The 12,432-nt window shown below is 35.7% G+C and overlaps 2 protein-coding genes across 2 annotated transcripts; both read right to left on the reverse strand.

Moving 5' to 3' along the window:
* Window positions 1-44: 44 nt before the first annotated feature.
* On the reverse strand, window positions 45-2,980 carry LOC147925193 (alpha carbonic anhydrase 2-like). The gene is made up of 7 exons (XM_087493530.1): window positions 2,451-2,980; window positions 2,117-2,334; window positions 1,891-2,000; window positions 889-991; window positions 607-774; window positions 318-371; window positions 45-234 (listed from the first exon to the last, which is right to left on the reverse strand). The coding sequence occupies exons 1-7, from the start codon at window positions 2,548-2,550 to the stop codon at window positions 157-159; spliced, it is 831 nt and encodes a 276-aa protein (XP_087349656.1). The 5' UTR covers window positions 2,551-2,980; the 3' UTR covers window positions 45-156.
* A 915-nt stretch (window positions 2,981-3,895) lies between these two features.
* Window positions 3,896-6,060, reverse strand: LOC104750079 (alpha carbonic anhydrase 2-like). The gene is made up of 7 exons (XM_087493332.1): window positions 5,901-6,060; window positions 5,589-5,806; window positions 5,394-5,506; window positions 4,818-4,920; window positions 4,547-4,714; window positions 4,339-4,392; window positions 3,896-4,243 (listed from the first exon to the last, which is right to left on the reverse strand). Exons 1-7 carry the CDS (start codon window positions 5,998-6,000, stop codon window positions 4,166-4,168), a joined length of 834 nt encoding a protein of 277 aa, XP_087349458.1. The 5' UTR covers window positions 6,001-6,060; the 3' UTR covers window positions 3,896-4,165.
* Window positions 6,061-12,432: the final 6,372 nt, after the last annotated feature.

The raw sequence follows: 12,432 nt of genomic DNA on the forward strand, positions 1-12,432 counted from the left end.
TCTCATTAGGCACATCACACCCTAATAAGACCGTTCAGAGAATATTCTTAAAAAAAATTTGGTTGTCAATTGACAAATTATCATTTTTTATTTGATTATACACCACAATCTTCCTAAAATTTACACTCTGTATAGTGGAAAAAGAAAATTGAATAATCATGAAGATTTTGGCCTGTATAAGTGTATCACACGCTTATTTGCAGGTTGAACGGGCCTCGCATTTGAATTCGAATCCTGCAAATTGTATACCAAACATATATATTTCACTTCTACAATATAAGTTATAATATTATTATAATTATTTAAATAAAACTTACATCGTGAACAGCTACTCGGAGTAAATTCACTTGGCTTTTCGACACAGTTCGTATCTACAAGTTACGCAAAAATATTGATTAAACGATATAAAAACTAAAAGAAAAAGGAACAAAATTTAAAGATGATACTGAATCCTATAGAAGACATTAAAAATTACGGAAAAAAAAAAAAGAAAAAACTATTAGAAAAAAAAACATGAAAGAAAAAAAACTTCTAATTATGATTTGTGACAACAAAACTGTATACAAGTAACCAATCAAATCTAACAGAATAATATATATGTAGTACCTTTTTTAAGATGGTCCATGTAATATTTTGCGTACAAGGAGGAGTGGTAAGTGATCCAATATATCTATAATAGTTCCTGCTCTCAGTCTTAATTTTACTTGGATCGATCATTACCACATTTCTCTCGGCATCATGTTGATCTGTAATGGCCACCAATTTATGTTCCAACTAACCAAAACAAAACACATAAATTGGTTAAAGATATTTATTATTTAGATAACAAAAAGCATGAGCACACACAAAAAAAAAGATAACTAAAAGCTTAATTCTGGCAATATATACCAATTTGAGAAAGGAGTTTGGTCTTCCGATTTTGTACAGAACTGTGACTACAGCCATACTTCCGTTCTTGCTTTCGTGAACCATGTGCAGCTCTAAAGCAAACCTGTCATTTATTATTTACCATATTCCAAGAATTATTAACACAAGTAAAGAACATATTATATTATATATACATATATCTACAAAGTTTTGTCCTTCAGAAATATATTTTAATATTTTTATAAACCGTGATGTTATTTGGTAAGTTTTATTCCTATATATGCATATCATTACACACAAGACACAACTATGTATATGAGTAATCTCAAAAAAAAAATGACAAATCTATGTATGAGCGTGTGGGTATAAAAAAATTTAAATGTATGGTCTCGTATTTAAAATTTAGTCACATATATTTTCCTACAAGTTTTTGGAAAAATAACATCAACTGTTTTTATCATCCAAAATTTTATAACAGTAAAACGTTTCAATCAAAGTCTTGACGTGCAAACCCTTTTTCAAAAACAAAACAATAGTCTTGATGTGCATGTACTAAGTATACTAACAAGGTTAACAAGTTTTTTTCTCTGAAATAGCATCTAATATTTATCAAAAAAAAAAAAAAAACTAATAATTTTCATAAGCTATAATTAGTACCAAGTTCTAACAATGGAAACCAATTTTTATTGTCTAGTTCATTTTTTACATTCATTAACTTATCATTTTTCGCTATCATTCATTGTTTTATACTAATAATTAAATTTATTGGTATGTTATTTTTTTATCAAAAATATAACTATTGGTATGTGTTAATAGAAACTACATATATTATGATAAGCAAATCTTTAATTTATATATCTGCACATCATGTATGTCATATAGTTAGTATACTAACAAGGAAAATAATATTATAATTTTAAAATAATTTGTACCTTTTTCCAACTTATAAATATGCCAACTATAGGGGAGAATGACAATGAACAAAGGTACAAAATGATTAAAAGTTAGAATATAATTTTGTACCTTTTCCCATTGATAGTATGTTCAGAGGGAGAATGCCAATGAAGCTGTAGGAGTCTATATTCAGTTCCATTGATCTTAAAACTTCCTGCCCCTTCTTCTCCAAATTTCAGCTGAGAAAAATAAATAAGAGTTACATAATAAAGGTATGAAAATTTATAAACGAGGAATAGAAAAAAAAAAAAAAAAACGAGGAATAGATATAATATGGGTAAGTAAAAATATATACCATCATGTCATGGCCTCTATTTTTGAGAGTGGCATTAGAAGGTTTGTAGTTTCTACTAAGCTTTCCAAGATGAGAAACAAGTTTAACTCTTTTGTTCGTAAGATCAATTGGAGATTGCATCTCTCCTTTGCCGCACATATTCCATTCTGGTTTCAGTTTTCCCCAGTTCTTTGGCCCGTTCTCTTTGTTATGCTCGTAGCTGAATTCGCTTTCATCCTCTACATCAAATGCATTAGAGAATTGTTTTATAAATTCCACACAAGAAAACTTGTAAGGCGTCATATATTGTAGGGGAAAAAAAAGGAATCAAGATATGATCAATCATATGGCTTACCAACTTCTCTATCATTTTTTGCAGCACTTGAACACGAAACAATGGTGCCGAGGATGGTGAGAATTACAAAGAAGAAGCACCTTATTGAAGATTTATCCATGTTTAAGAGAGAAAGAGAGAGGGATGATTCTTCTTAACCTAAGAAAACATCTTGGATGTAAAGATATATATAGGATATGAAGTGTTTGTAATAGAAATATATAAGATTTGCAAATAAAATAAAGAAAATTTTTTTTGCTACGTCCCTAATTTTTTTTTAAAAAAACCAGTCAATAAAAAGACGTAGTTTTTGTTTGCTATACCCTCTGTAAAAAAATGGGAGGAGAAAACTTCCCTTTCTGCTTAGATGAAATGAAAAGAGAGGAGAAGAGCAACGAAGAAATTATCTAATATTACAACTTACAAACATATATTTATCTTATCTTTAGCTTCTTCCTTTTTTATCCTTAAAAAATAAATTTCATATTTCCTATTTATAAAAACAAAATCAAATTTGTTCTTTTCTAATCTAAGTTACTCTCAATTATTTTGTGAACAAACATTCACTCAATTATCTATTTATAGTACTCAACTTAATTTCCTTACCAATTTTTGTTAACTATACTAGATGTTTTTTTTTTTACCAATAGTTGATGATATTATAAGTGCATTACAGTTTTGTACGCGAGCTAAGTAGTCGTCACGTATTTTTTCTTTTCCTCTAATATTATTTCAACGCCAACCGAGACGGCATGCTTGACTAGCTACTTAGATAGATATGCATATTTAGTTTCTCCTTTACATTGATGTGATGAGGAGCAAAATTATTTGGCGAATGGGGACAAAAGGAATGAAGCAACATAGATATGCCAACATAGAAATTGAATCATGAGAGGGAAACTGTTTGATTTTTTTAGTCTAAAATCATAATTTAATATTAATTAATATGGGTGGTTGGTATATTAGTTGAAACACACATATATTTTGTAAAAGAAATAGAAGTTTCGCTTCGCCGTGAGCAAGGTCAAATTAAAGGAGCAACTTCAAAATTTTCATGTATGATAAGCAAATGAATGATGGAGATCCTTGAATTATCGTATCATACATAGGCTCATAGGTAGTGCCAAAAAACAAAAAAAAAAAAAAAAAATCAAAAGAAATACTTAAGACGGTCCAATATGATCGAACACATTGTATGACTTCAAAAATCAAGATAATAAGTTTGTTTATAACTTGAGAAGTAGTTTAATTTTAACTGTTAAACATTCTAGATTATTCTTATTACTTACATCATGGCGACTAGAAAAAAACAAATAAGGATTTGTCTCGTAACTCGAAGCTGGAGAACACATGATACGGTAATTTCGTAAAAGTGGAGCCAAATGTATGAATAAGTTAGACCCATTTTTAGGGTCTGGACTCTGGAGTTTCGTGGAATCTTAATAAATAATGTACACCTTAGACCATTTTTAGAATAGTATTTTTTTTATTGCAAATTAAGACTATTTTTAAGGATTTTCTTCTTTTAACAATTACATGAATGCACACTTCAAAATGTGAATAGTAATTTTAAATGGAGAAAAAAAAAAGTGTAAATAAAGGAGGAAGATATCGATGGGACATTGCAAAGAATAAGGGAATCAGGAAACACATACATCATCAATTTCGTAATAAATAAAAATTACACTTTGATTGTAAAAAAATGAAATAAATTGTATTGTATCTTTGTATTTGATTCACAGAGATTTTGGTCTGAATAACTTCACCACACGATTATTTATTGGTTGAACCGGCCTCGCATTGGTATCATAATTCTGCAACAAAAAAAAGGGCAAACACATAGAAATTTTCAAATCTAAAATAGTGTAATTGTAAAATTTGATAATTTTATCATTTAAATAACACTTACATCGTGAACAGCCACTCGAAGTAGTTTCACTTGGTTTTTCGTCACCGTCCTTACCTAAATAAATATCACACAAATATCTATAAATGAAACGATATAATATATTTGGTCACAAACTAAGAGAGATTGTTTTTTTTTTTTTTTTTGAAAACTAGATGAATATCTCATTCGTTTAAGTAACAAAAAGGAGAAAACAAGAAGATGAACAAACCTTCTTAACGACGGTCCAAATAACATTTTGCGTACAAGGAGGAGTGGTAAGTGATCCAAGATATCTATAAAATTTTCTGCTCCCAATCTGAATATTCCTTGGGTCAATCATTTCTACATTTTTCTCTGCCTCATTTTGATTTGTAATCACCGACAATTTCTTTTCCAGCTAAAAAAAAAAAAAAAAAAAAAGATTGGTTAATTACAATAACAATTAAATATCTAGAAAATTTAGTGCTTAATTAATCAAAATTCTTGAGATGTATATATACCGATTCGAGAAAAGAGTCTGGCCTTCCGATTTTGTAGAGCACTGTGACTACAGCCAAGCTTCCGTTAATGTTTTCATGAACCAAGTGAAGCTCAAGAGCAAACCTGTGCCATTTATGTAAAAGTTGAAAATATTTTTTTTAATTTACAAATACTAAGATATCCATAATTTTTCAGAAAAAAATAAACAAAATTCCATGCCGTCTAAGGTTTTTAATATATATAATTAGAAAATTATCATAACTATTCTTTTATCATCCAGAATTAATAATTGTAAGAAGTGTCAACTAAAGTCTTGATGTGTACTATGTAACTAAAGACAACAACTTAATCAAAATAGCATCAACTATTTTTAATTGTAAAAAGTTTCAATTAAATTCGTGATATGTACTAAGTACTAACTCTTCTTTTGATGCAATAATGGACATAGATTTTAATTTGTACATGCATGTATGTTTTTGTTTTCCTCTTCTGTTGTACATGTGTGTTAAGCATACATATTTGATCTATATTCTAGTTTTATTTTTCGTATTTAGTTTAAGTCAAATATATGGGATGTTATTTAGAAGGTTGCACACCTTCTTCCATTGATAGTATGTTCAGAGGGAGAATGCCAATGAAGCTGTAGGAGTTTATATTCAGTTCCATTGATCTTGAGACTGCCTGACCCTTCTTCTTCTTCAAACCTCAGCTGCGAAAGTAAGTAATTATGAGTTTTCGTTTGAAACTTATAAATGAGAGATGTGTATATGAATGGGTAATAACTTTGATACCATCATATCATGGCCTCTATTTATGAGAGTGGCGTTGCAAGGTTTGTAATCTTTAGTAAGCTTTTGGAAATCAGTAACAAGTCTAACTCTTTTGTTCATAAGATCAATTGGAGATTGCAACTCTCCTTTTCCGCACAGTTTCCACTCCGGTTTTAGCTTTCCCCATTTTTCTGGCCCGTTCTCTTTCTTCCTCTCGTAGCTGAACTCCCTTTCATCCTCTATATAGATCCATCCATCGTATAATTTAGTTCTCAAAATGCAACAAAATGTAAGAACCCATTAAAAAGAACCAAGATCACTTGTGTGACTTACCAACTTCTCTATAATCTGTTGTAGCACTCAAACACCAAACGGTGGCGACGAAGCTGGTGAGAACTAAGAAGATAAAGCATTGGATAGATACCTTATCCATCTTTGGTTTTGAAAGAGGTTTTGAGAGAGGGAGAGGAGAGGGAGAGGTGATGATTGGATTTTAATTGTTTTGTTGAATGCAATATAAGTATATATAGTAGATGATTATAAGTGCATTAGGAGATTACATATGTTAAACGTCAGCCTAGTCGTCACATATTTCCCTCTTATACTATTTAAGGTGTTTTTAATGCCGATTAAGACGACATGTTTGACTCTGGTTGAAAACATGTTTTCATTTCATTTTCACATCATTTTGTTCCCAACTCTCTTTCTTATAGATTTATTTCTTGGATTCGAAAGATTAGTTCACATTCACTGTTTATTCAATTTGTCAAAGACAATTTTTGTATGTACGTACGCATGTCCACCAAGTTCATAATATGGCGAAGCATTTACCGAACAAGTATTTTTTAGATGGCAAAAATATGATAGAGAACACATAAATGGCTTTCATTTTTATCAAAAATTCACTTCTAAACTCCCTAAATTAAGATATACATATTACAGGATTTGAAATGACTCATATTTTAGCAAAACAATTAGCACATTTGGTAATACGTAACACTACTTATTGTTACAAATTAGATCACTACGTGTACGTTTCATATCGCTTGGTTTGGTTATGGCCATCTTTTAATGCGGGACAAAAAAGTCATACGTACATCATATTATTAAATAAAAAGTTACAATTAAATATATTTGACTTAGACATTCTATTTGTGTTGGAAAAATGTTTTTTTTTTTTTTTTTTGGAGAACCACATAATATGGAAGGCAAAATTTTAATATCATACTAGATTAAAATTGCGGGTTCAAAACTGAAAGCAAGAGCTATAACTCTAGGTTAAAACACAGAAAGGGAGGCTTAAAGATATTTCTTCATTGATTTCAGAATACATCATTTGTTTTTATATATGAGAAAACATGAGAGAACATAATGACCTAATGATTACAAAGGTAGGTAGATGTCTCACAAGTGTCTCCATCAGCTGCATAGGATCGGTGAGGCAAGAACAGCAAATTGGTTCCTTGTTTGGACCATAGTGTGAGCTGTGTTTGGCATTACCTCTGTATGTTGCAGAGCACATGGGACTAGAATCTTCTCTTTGTTACCGTTAGAGACTGTAGTGAGAAAACAAACTGCAGTTGGCTTGATCAATACTTCGAGGCCCAACTTTGTTTACTGGACTGAGTTTTCAGTGAGTCCAGTGTTGATACTCCTTACATCCCCCCACAAACTTTGTGTGGATGGAGAGACCACACCAAATTTGTATCTGAGTTCATTGAAAACTTGAAGTGGCAAGGATTTAGTGAAAATGTCAGCAAGTTGGTACTTTGCTGGAATGTGATAGACAACCATAGTTCCCTTTGTTTGGTTTTCTTGTGAAGTGTCGGGTTCGCAGAAAGATAGACAGCAGAGAAGTTGTCACAGTACAACTCTGGAGCATGTGTGAGTGGCATGCCAATGTTTGCGAGAAGATCCCTTAACCAATTGACCTCAGCTGCAGTATCTGATAAACATCGGTACTCTGCTTCAGTGGAGCTGCGAGACACGGACGTCTGACGTTTTGCAGACCAGGAGATGAGATTGTTCCCTAGAAAGGTGCAGTAACCACCTATAGAGCGACTGGTTGTTGGACAGCCTGCATAGTCGCTGTCGTTGTATGCTCTTAAGGTGAAATCAGCATTCTTTGAGAAGGAAACACCATAGTCAATAGTACCTTTGATGTAACGGATTATGCGTTTTAGCAGATTGAAATCCGCAACAGTAGGCGCATGCATGCGTTGACATACAAGATGGACCGTTAATTGTATGTTTGGTCTAGTAAGAGTGAGATATTGCAACTTACCAGCCAAACTGCGAAAGTGAGTAGGCTGATCAAAGAGATCTTCCTGTCCTTTGACTTTTTGAAGCTCCAAAGGCAGTGGTGTTGAAGTCGGAGCACAATCAGCCATTCCTGCTGCTAAAAGTAAATCCTCTGCATACATATGCTGATTTAGAAACAAACCTGCAGGATGATAGTGAGCCTGCAGTCCAAGGAAGTAACTGAGGGGTCCAAGATCCTTCATGCGGAACTCTTTATTAAGAGATTGGAGAAGCTCACAAATAAACTGTGGATTGTTTCCAGTAAGAGCCATATCATCAACATAGAGCAGAAGGATGATGATGTTGTTGTTCTTGAAATATACAAAAAGGGATGGATCCTTGAAGCTGCATTCGAACCCAAATAGCAAAAGAAAGCTGCTAAATTTGTCAAACCAAGCTCTCAGCGCCTGTTTCAAACCATAAACAGCTTTGTTGAGCTTCCAAACATGAGATGGGTGTTTGCTGTCTTTGAAACCTGGAGGTTGTTGCATATAGACTGTTTCAGTCAGATCACAGTGAAGAAACGCGTTTTTCACATCAAGTTGCTTAATGTCCCAGTTGTGAGCTGTTGCAGCATGCAATACTAAGCAAACTGTTGCAGTTCGAACCACAAGAATGTATGTCTCAAGAAAATAAACACCTTCCTCCTGATCATATCCTTTTGCGACCAGTCATGCTTTTAGTCTGTCCAGGCTACCGTCGGCTTAAGTTTTGGTCTAAAGACCCAACGACAGCCTAAAACATTCATATCCGGTTGATATGTTACTAAGGTGAACGTATTTGTGTCAACAAAGGACTCAAACTCATCACCCATTGCCACAGTCCAACCATGATGTTTTAAAGCAGAAGCCACTGTTTTTGGGGCTTTTTCAGCAGTATGTGTTACGTGGAGTGCATACTTTGGATGAGGTTTGCGGACTCCATCCTTTCCTCTTGTGACCATAGTGTGATCATTGACAACCGGTGCTGGGAGAGGAGGAAAATCAGTCATCTACAAATAACGGAGCATCTGGAGGATCAACATCGTTATCGTCAGTACTAGTGTCACTTGAGTCAGAGGTTGAGGATTTTCCAGGCGTTCCTGTGATAGGACTCATAGGCATTCTAAGAGAAGCTGTAGCAGGTATTGCAAGAGCAGTTTATTTTGGTGAAGAGGGTGTTTCAGTGGGAGAGATGCGGAGATAGAAAGCTTTTCTGCCAAGCTGACAGTAGAGGTGTAGAAGCAGCAAGAAGAAGAGCTGAGTAATCTGATGCAAAGGGATAAGCACTTTCATCAAAAAGAACGTGTCTGCTTATGTAGACACGACCCGTAGGAGAATACACACATCTGTAGCCTTTGTATTTATCATTGTAGCCTAGAAATACACACTTTAAGGACTTAGGATCGAATTTATTTGCTCCATAAGCTCAAAGTGTAGGATAGCAAGTACTTCAAAATATCCTGAGATATGAGTAATCTGGTTTGACTGCAAAAATGACTTCATATGCACTTATAGAGGCCTGATGAACAGATGTGGGAAGAATATTGATGATGTGATTTGTGGTGAAGAAGGCCTCAACCCACTAGTGTTGTGGTACTTTACTTTCAAATATCATGCTGAGACCAAGTTCAGATAAATGGCGATGTTTTCTCTTAGCTAAGCCATTTTGTTGCGGTGTGTGTGGACATGAGATTAGTTGTTTAATACCATTGTTTGCTAAGGTGTGTGACAAATTGTGTACTAATGAATTCACCTCCTCATTTGGGGTTCTTAAGAAAAACTTATTATTTTGTTTAAATATTAAAACATTTTATATTTTATAAAACTGGAAAATTATTGCATTTCATAAACTGGAAAATTATTGCATTTCATAATTTTATTTAATATTAAATTCTTCACCCAACCACATCGCAACATGTCATCATCGAAAAATGTCTCTTAAACCTCCTTAATAAGAGTTGATTCTTATTTATTTCACCATTTTTTTATTTATTTGTAATCACATTTAGCTTAAGAACCTAACCTAAATACCCCTATTGGTGATGCTCGCAAGATCAAAAGAGTGGTTCAAACTTTCTTCTATGATAATCTAATGAATGATGAAAGATCTTGAATTATTTTATCATAGCTATAGCCAAAAAAAACCATTCAATATGAAAACATAAGTTGGTCCAATATTATACATGTGTAACGCCTGTGAACCTAGTTGATGGGTTTGGTGTCGATCGACACCACTAGGGATGTCGCTCGACACCATTAGCTTGGTTAAGGATGGGTTAATCCTATTTTTTTTCTGGTTTAGTGCGGTTAATTGGGTTAATCTTAGGGTCGTATTTAAGGCTAAGTTCGACGCCTTAAGGATTTTCTTTAGCCGTTTTCGTCTGAGAGAGGAGAGAAAGAGAGAAAAGCTTTTTCCCGTGAGTTCCTATGAGTTCAAAGAGGTTCTTGGCTTGTTTTTGATAGATCTGTGCTGGTGGCTTGAGATCTGAGGCTTAGGACGTGAAATGAGCTTGTTGTGGTGCTTCTCTGGTTGTGGGTTTGTCGATTTTTTCTGTTTTCAAAGGTGAGCGCATGACCATGGTTTATCTAAGCTAAGATATCTGTTTTTGTGACTTTGTGTGATGTGTGCTTGATTTCTTTGGCTGATTCAATGCTTTTTGTGACTCTTGTGGCTTGGATTCACTTCTGGGAATGTCTTGGACGCTTGTGAGGTGTTTGGAGGCGGAATTCAGAGTTGGATATCGAAGGAAATCGATGCTCGGCATCGGTATCGGTCGACACCAAGAGGGTGTTGGTTAAAACTAATGTGAGGACGTCTCGAGGGCTTTGGCAAGTGTCGATCGACACCATGTGGAGGTGTCGGTCGACACCATGTGGAGGTGTTGGTCAACACAGCTAGGGTTTTCAAAGATGTTGAATAGGTGTTGGTCAACACTAGCTAGACAGTGTTGGTAGACACCAGGTGGCCATAATCGGTCGACACCAGGTGGCCAGAATCGGTCGACACTCTCCTCAGCAGGCGGCTGATGTTGTGATTACTTTGTGTATTGCTTGGTTTATTTCGTTGTTTGTTGATTGTGGCATGAGGAGATCTTATTGCTTGTGTGTATAGCCTAGTAGATGGGAGAATTGCCTCACTGAGTGTTTATGATACTCATGCATCTCAATTTTTGTTTGAGGTGTAGGTAAAGGACAAGTGTGATCGTGGAATCAAGGCTCTGAAGAGGAGGATGTTCTAGAGGCTCAGTTGTTTACTTTGTGTCTCTAATAGGATGCTAGAGTGAAACTTAGTTGTCTAGAACAGATGTTAGGATGTTGGTTCTATGACTTTGTTTTATGCTTTGGAATTGTTGTTAGTTATTTGTTATTCATTTATTTCGGTTAATGATAATAAGTTACGTTGGTTTATGTTATTTGTTGATTATTTTATTGAGGGTTAGATTTTTAGTGAGTATGTGATCACTAGCTATTATAGGATTAAAAAAAATGGGTCGGATTGTTTCAGTTTAGTATCAGAGCCCTTACGGTTCTAGGTACGGGTTCGCTGTGTGCTTTGTGTTGTTGATGTTTCTGGATTGAATGCTTGTGTGTGGTATGGGGTCCTAAAACATCCTCTTCGAGCCTTCAACGTGATTTCACTGTAAGTTGTGTTTCCTTGTGTAGTTAGGATCGTTCTGTTTGTTTAGTCTTCTGTTCTTGGCGGTACATATGGTTAGAGGTGTTGGAGCTTCTGTTCGTGGTGAAGGCCGTGTTCGTGGGCGTGGTCATGGGTGGGGACAGTCTCCCGAGGCCAGCGAGAGTGTAGCCCTAAGCATGGCTAGTGAGCTGGTGGTTGAGTCGCAAGCTCATCCTGGAGGGCTTGGCTGGTGGTAGTATCGGCGGGGCTAATGGACTTGGCGTCGGTACTGGTGTTGCCTCGGGTGTGGGGGTTGCACGGGATGATCTTCTGGCGGACTTGCTGGCTCAAGTGTTGACGCGGCTTCCAGTAGTGGTGCTGGCAGCAGGTGGTGTGCAAGCTCATGTAGTGCCGCCAGTGGTTGGTGGGTAGGCTCCTGTAATGCTACCTGTGGTTGGTGGGCAAGGTCCAGCGGTGGAGCTTGTGGTTGGCTTGCAAGCAGGTGTGCAGTCAGGGGTCGAGGTAGTGGATACACAATATGTTAAGATGCTGGTGCAGTTACGACACTTTGGTGCGGGATACTTCCTAGGAGGCACGGATTTGAGTGTGGCGGATGAGTGGAGGAAGCGTATAGAAGATATTTTCCAGTCGTTTCGGTGTCCTGACCATTATTGGGTGGACTTTGCAGCGCACTATATGTCGGGAGACACGCGTGTGTGGTGGAGGTCGGTGACGGCCCGAAGAGTGCAGCGGAAGATGACTTGGATAGACTTTATGGGAGAGTTCAACTCCAAGTACTTCCTGCAGGAGGCGTTTGATCGCATGGACGCACGGTTCTTGGGGTTGATCCAGGGGAACTGCACTGTGCGGGAGCTGGACGCAGAGTTCAGTCAGCTTGTGGTGTATGCAGGCCGAGCTTTGGAGCTATAGTCGGCCTAGGTATGGAGATTCGTGCTAGCTCTTCACG

Source organism: Camelina sativa, chromosome 16 (assembly GCF_030686135.1).
Source record: "Camelina sativa cultivar CO46 ecotype springtype chromosome 16, ASM3068613v1".
Lineage (NCBI taxonomy): Eukaryota > Viridiplantae > Streptophyta > Magnoliopsida > Brassicales > Brassicaceae > Camelina > Camelina sativa.

What these genes read in the sequence shown, in the direction of transcription:
- LOC147925193 (XM_087493530.1), bottom strand. Translation starts at nt 2,550, where the DNA reads ATGGATAAATCTTCAATAAGGTGCTTCTTCTTTGTAATTCTCACCATC. An exon ending in CAAACTCCTTTCTCAAATTG is followed by an intron (nt 775 to 888) that starts GTATATATTGCC and finishes TGTTTTGGTTAG; the next exon opens with TTGGAACATAAATTGGTGGC. An exon ending in CATGGACCATCTTAAAAAAG is followed by an intron (nt 372 to 606) that starts GTACTACATATA and finishes CGTAACTTGTAG; the next exon opens with ATACGAACTGTGTCGAAAAG.
- LOC104750079 (XM_087493332.1), bottom strand. Translation starts at nt 6,000, where the DNA reads ATGGATAAGGTATCTATCCAATGCTTTATCTTCTTAGTTCTCACCAGC. An exon ending in ATAGAGGCCATGATATGATG is followed by an intron (nt 5,507 to 5,588) that starts GTATCAAAGTTA and finishes TTACTTTCGCAG; the next exon opens with CTGAGGTTTGAAGAAGAAGA. An exon ending in CAGACTCTTTTCTCGAATCG is followed by an intron (nt 4,715 to 4,817) that starts GTATATATACAT and finishes TTTTTTTTTTAG; the next exon opens with CTGGAAAAGAAATTGTCGGT.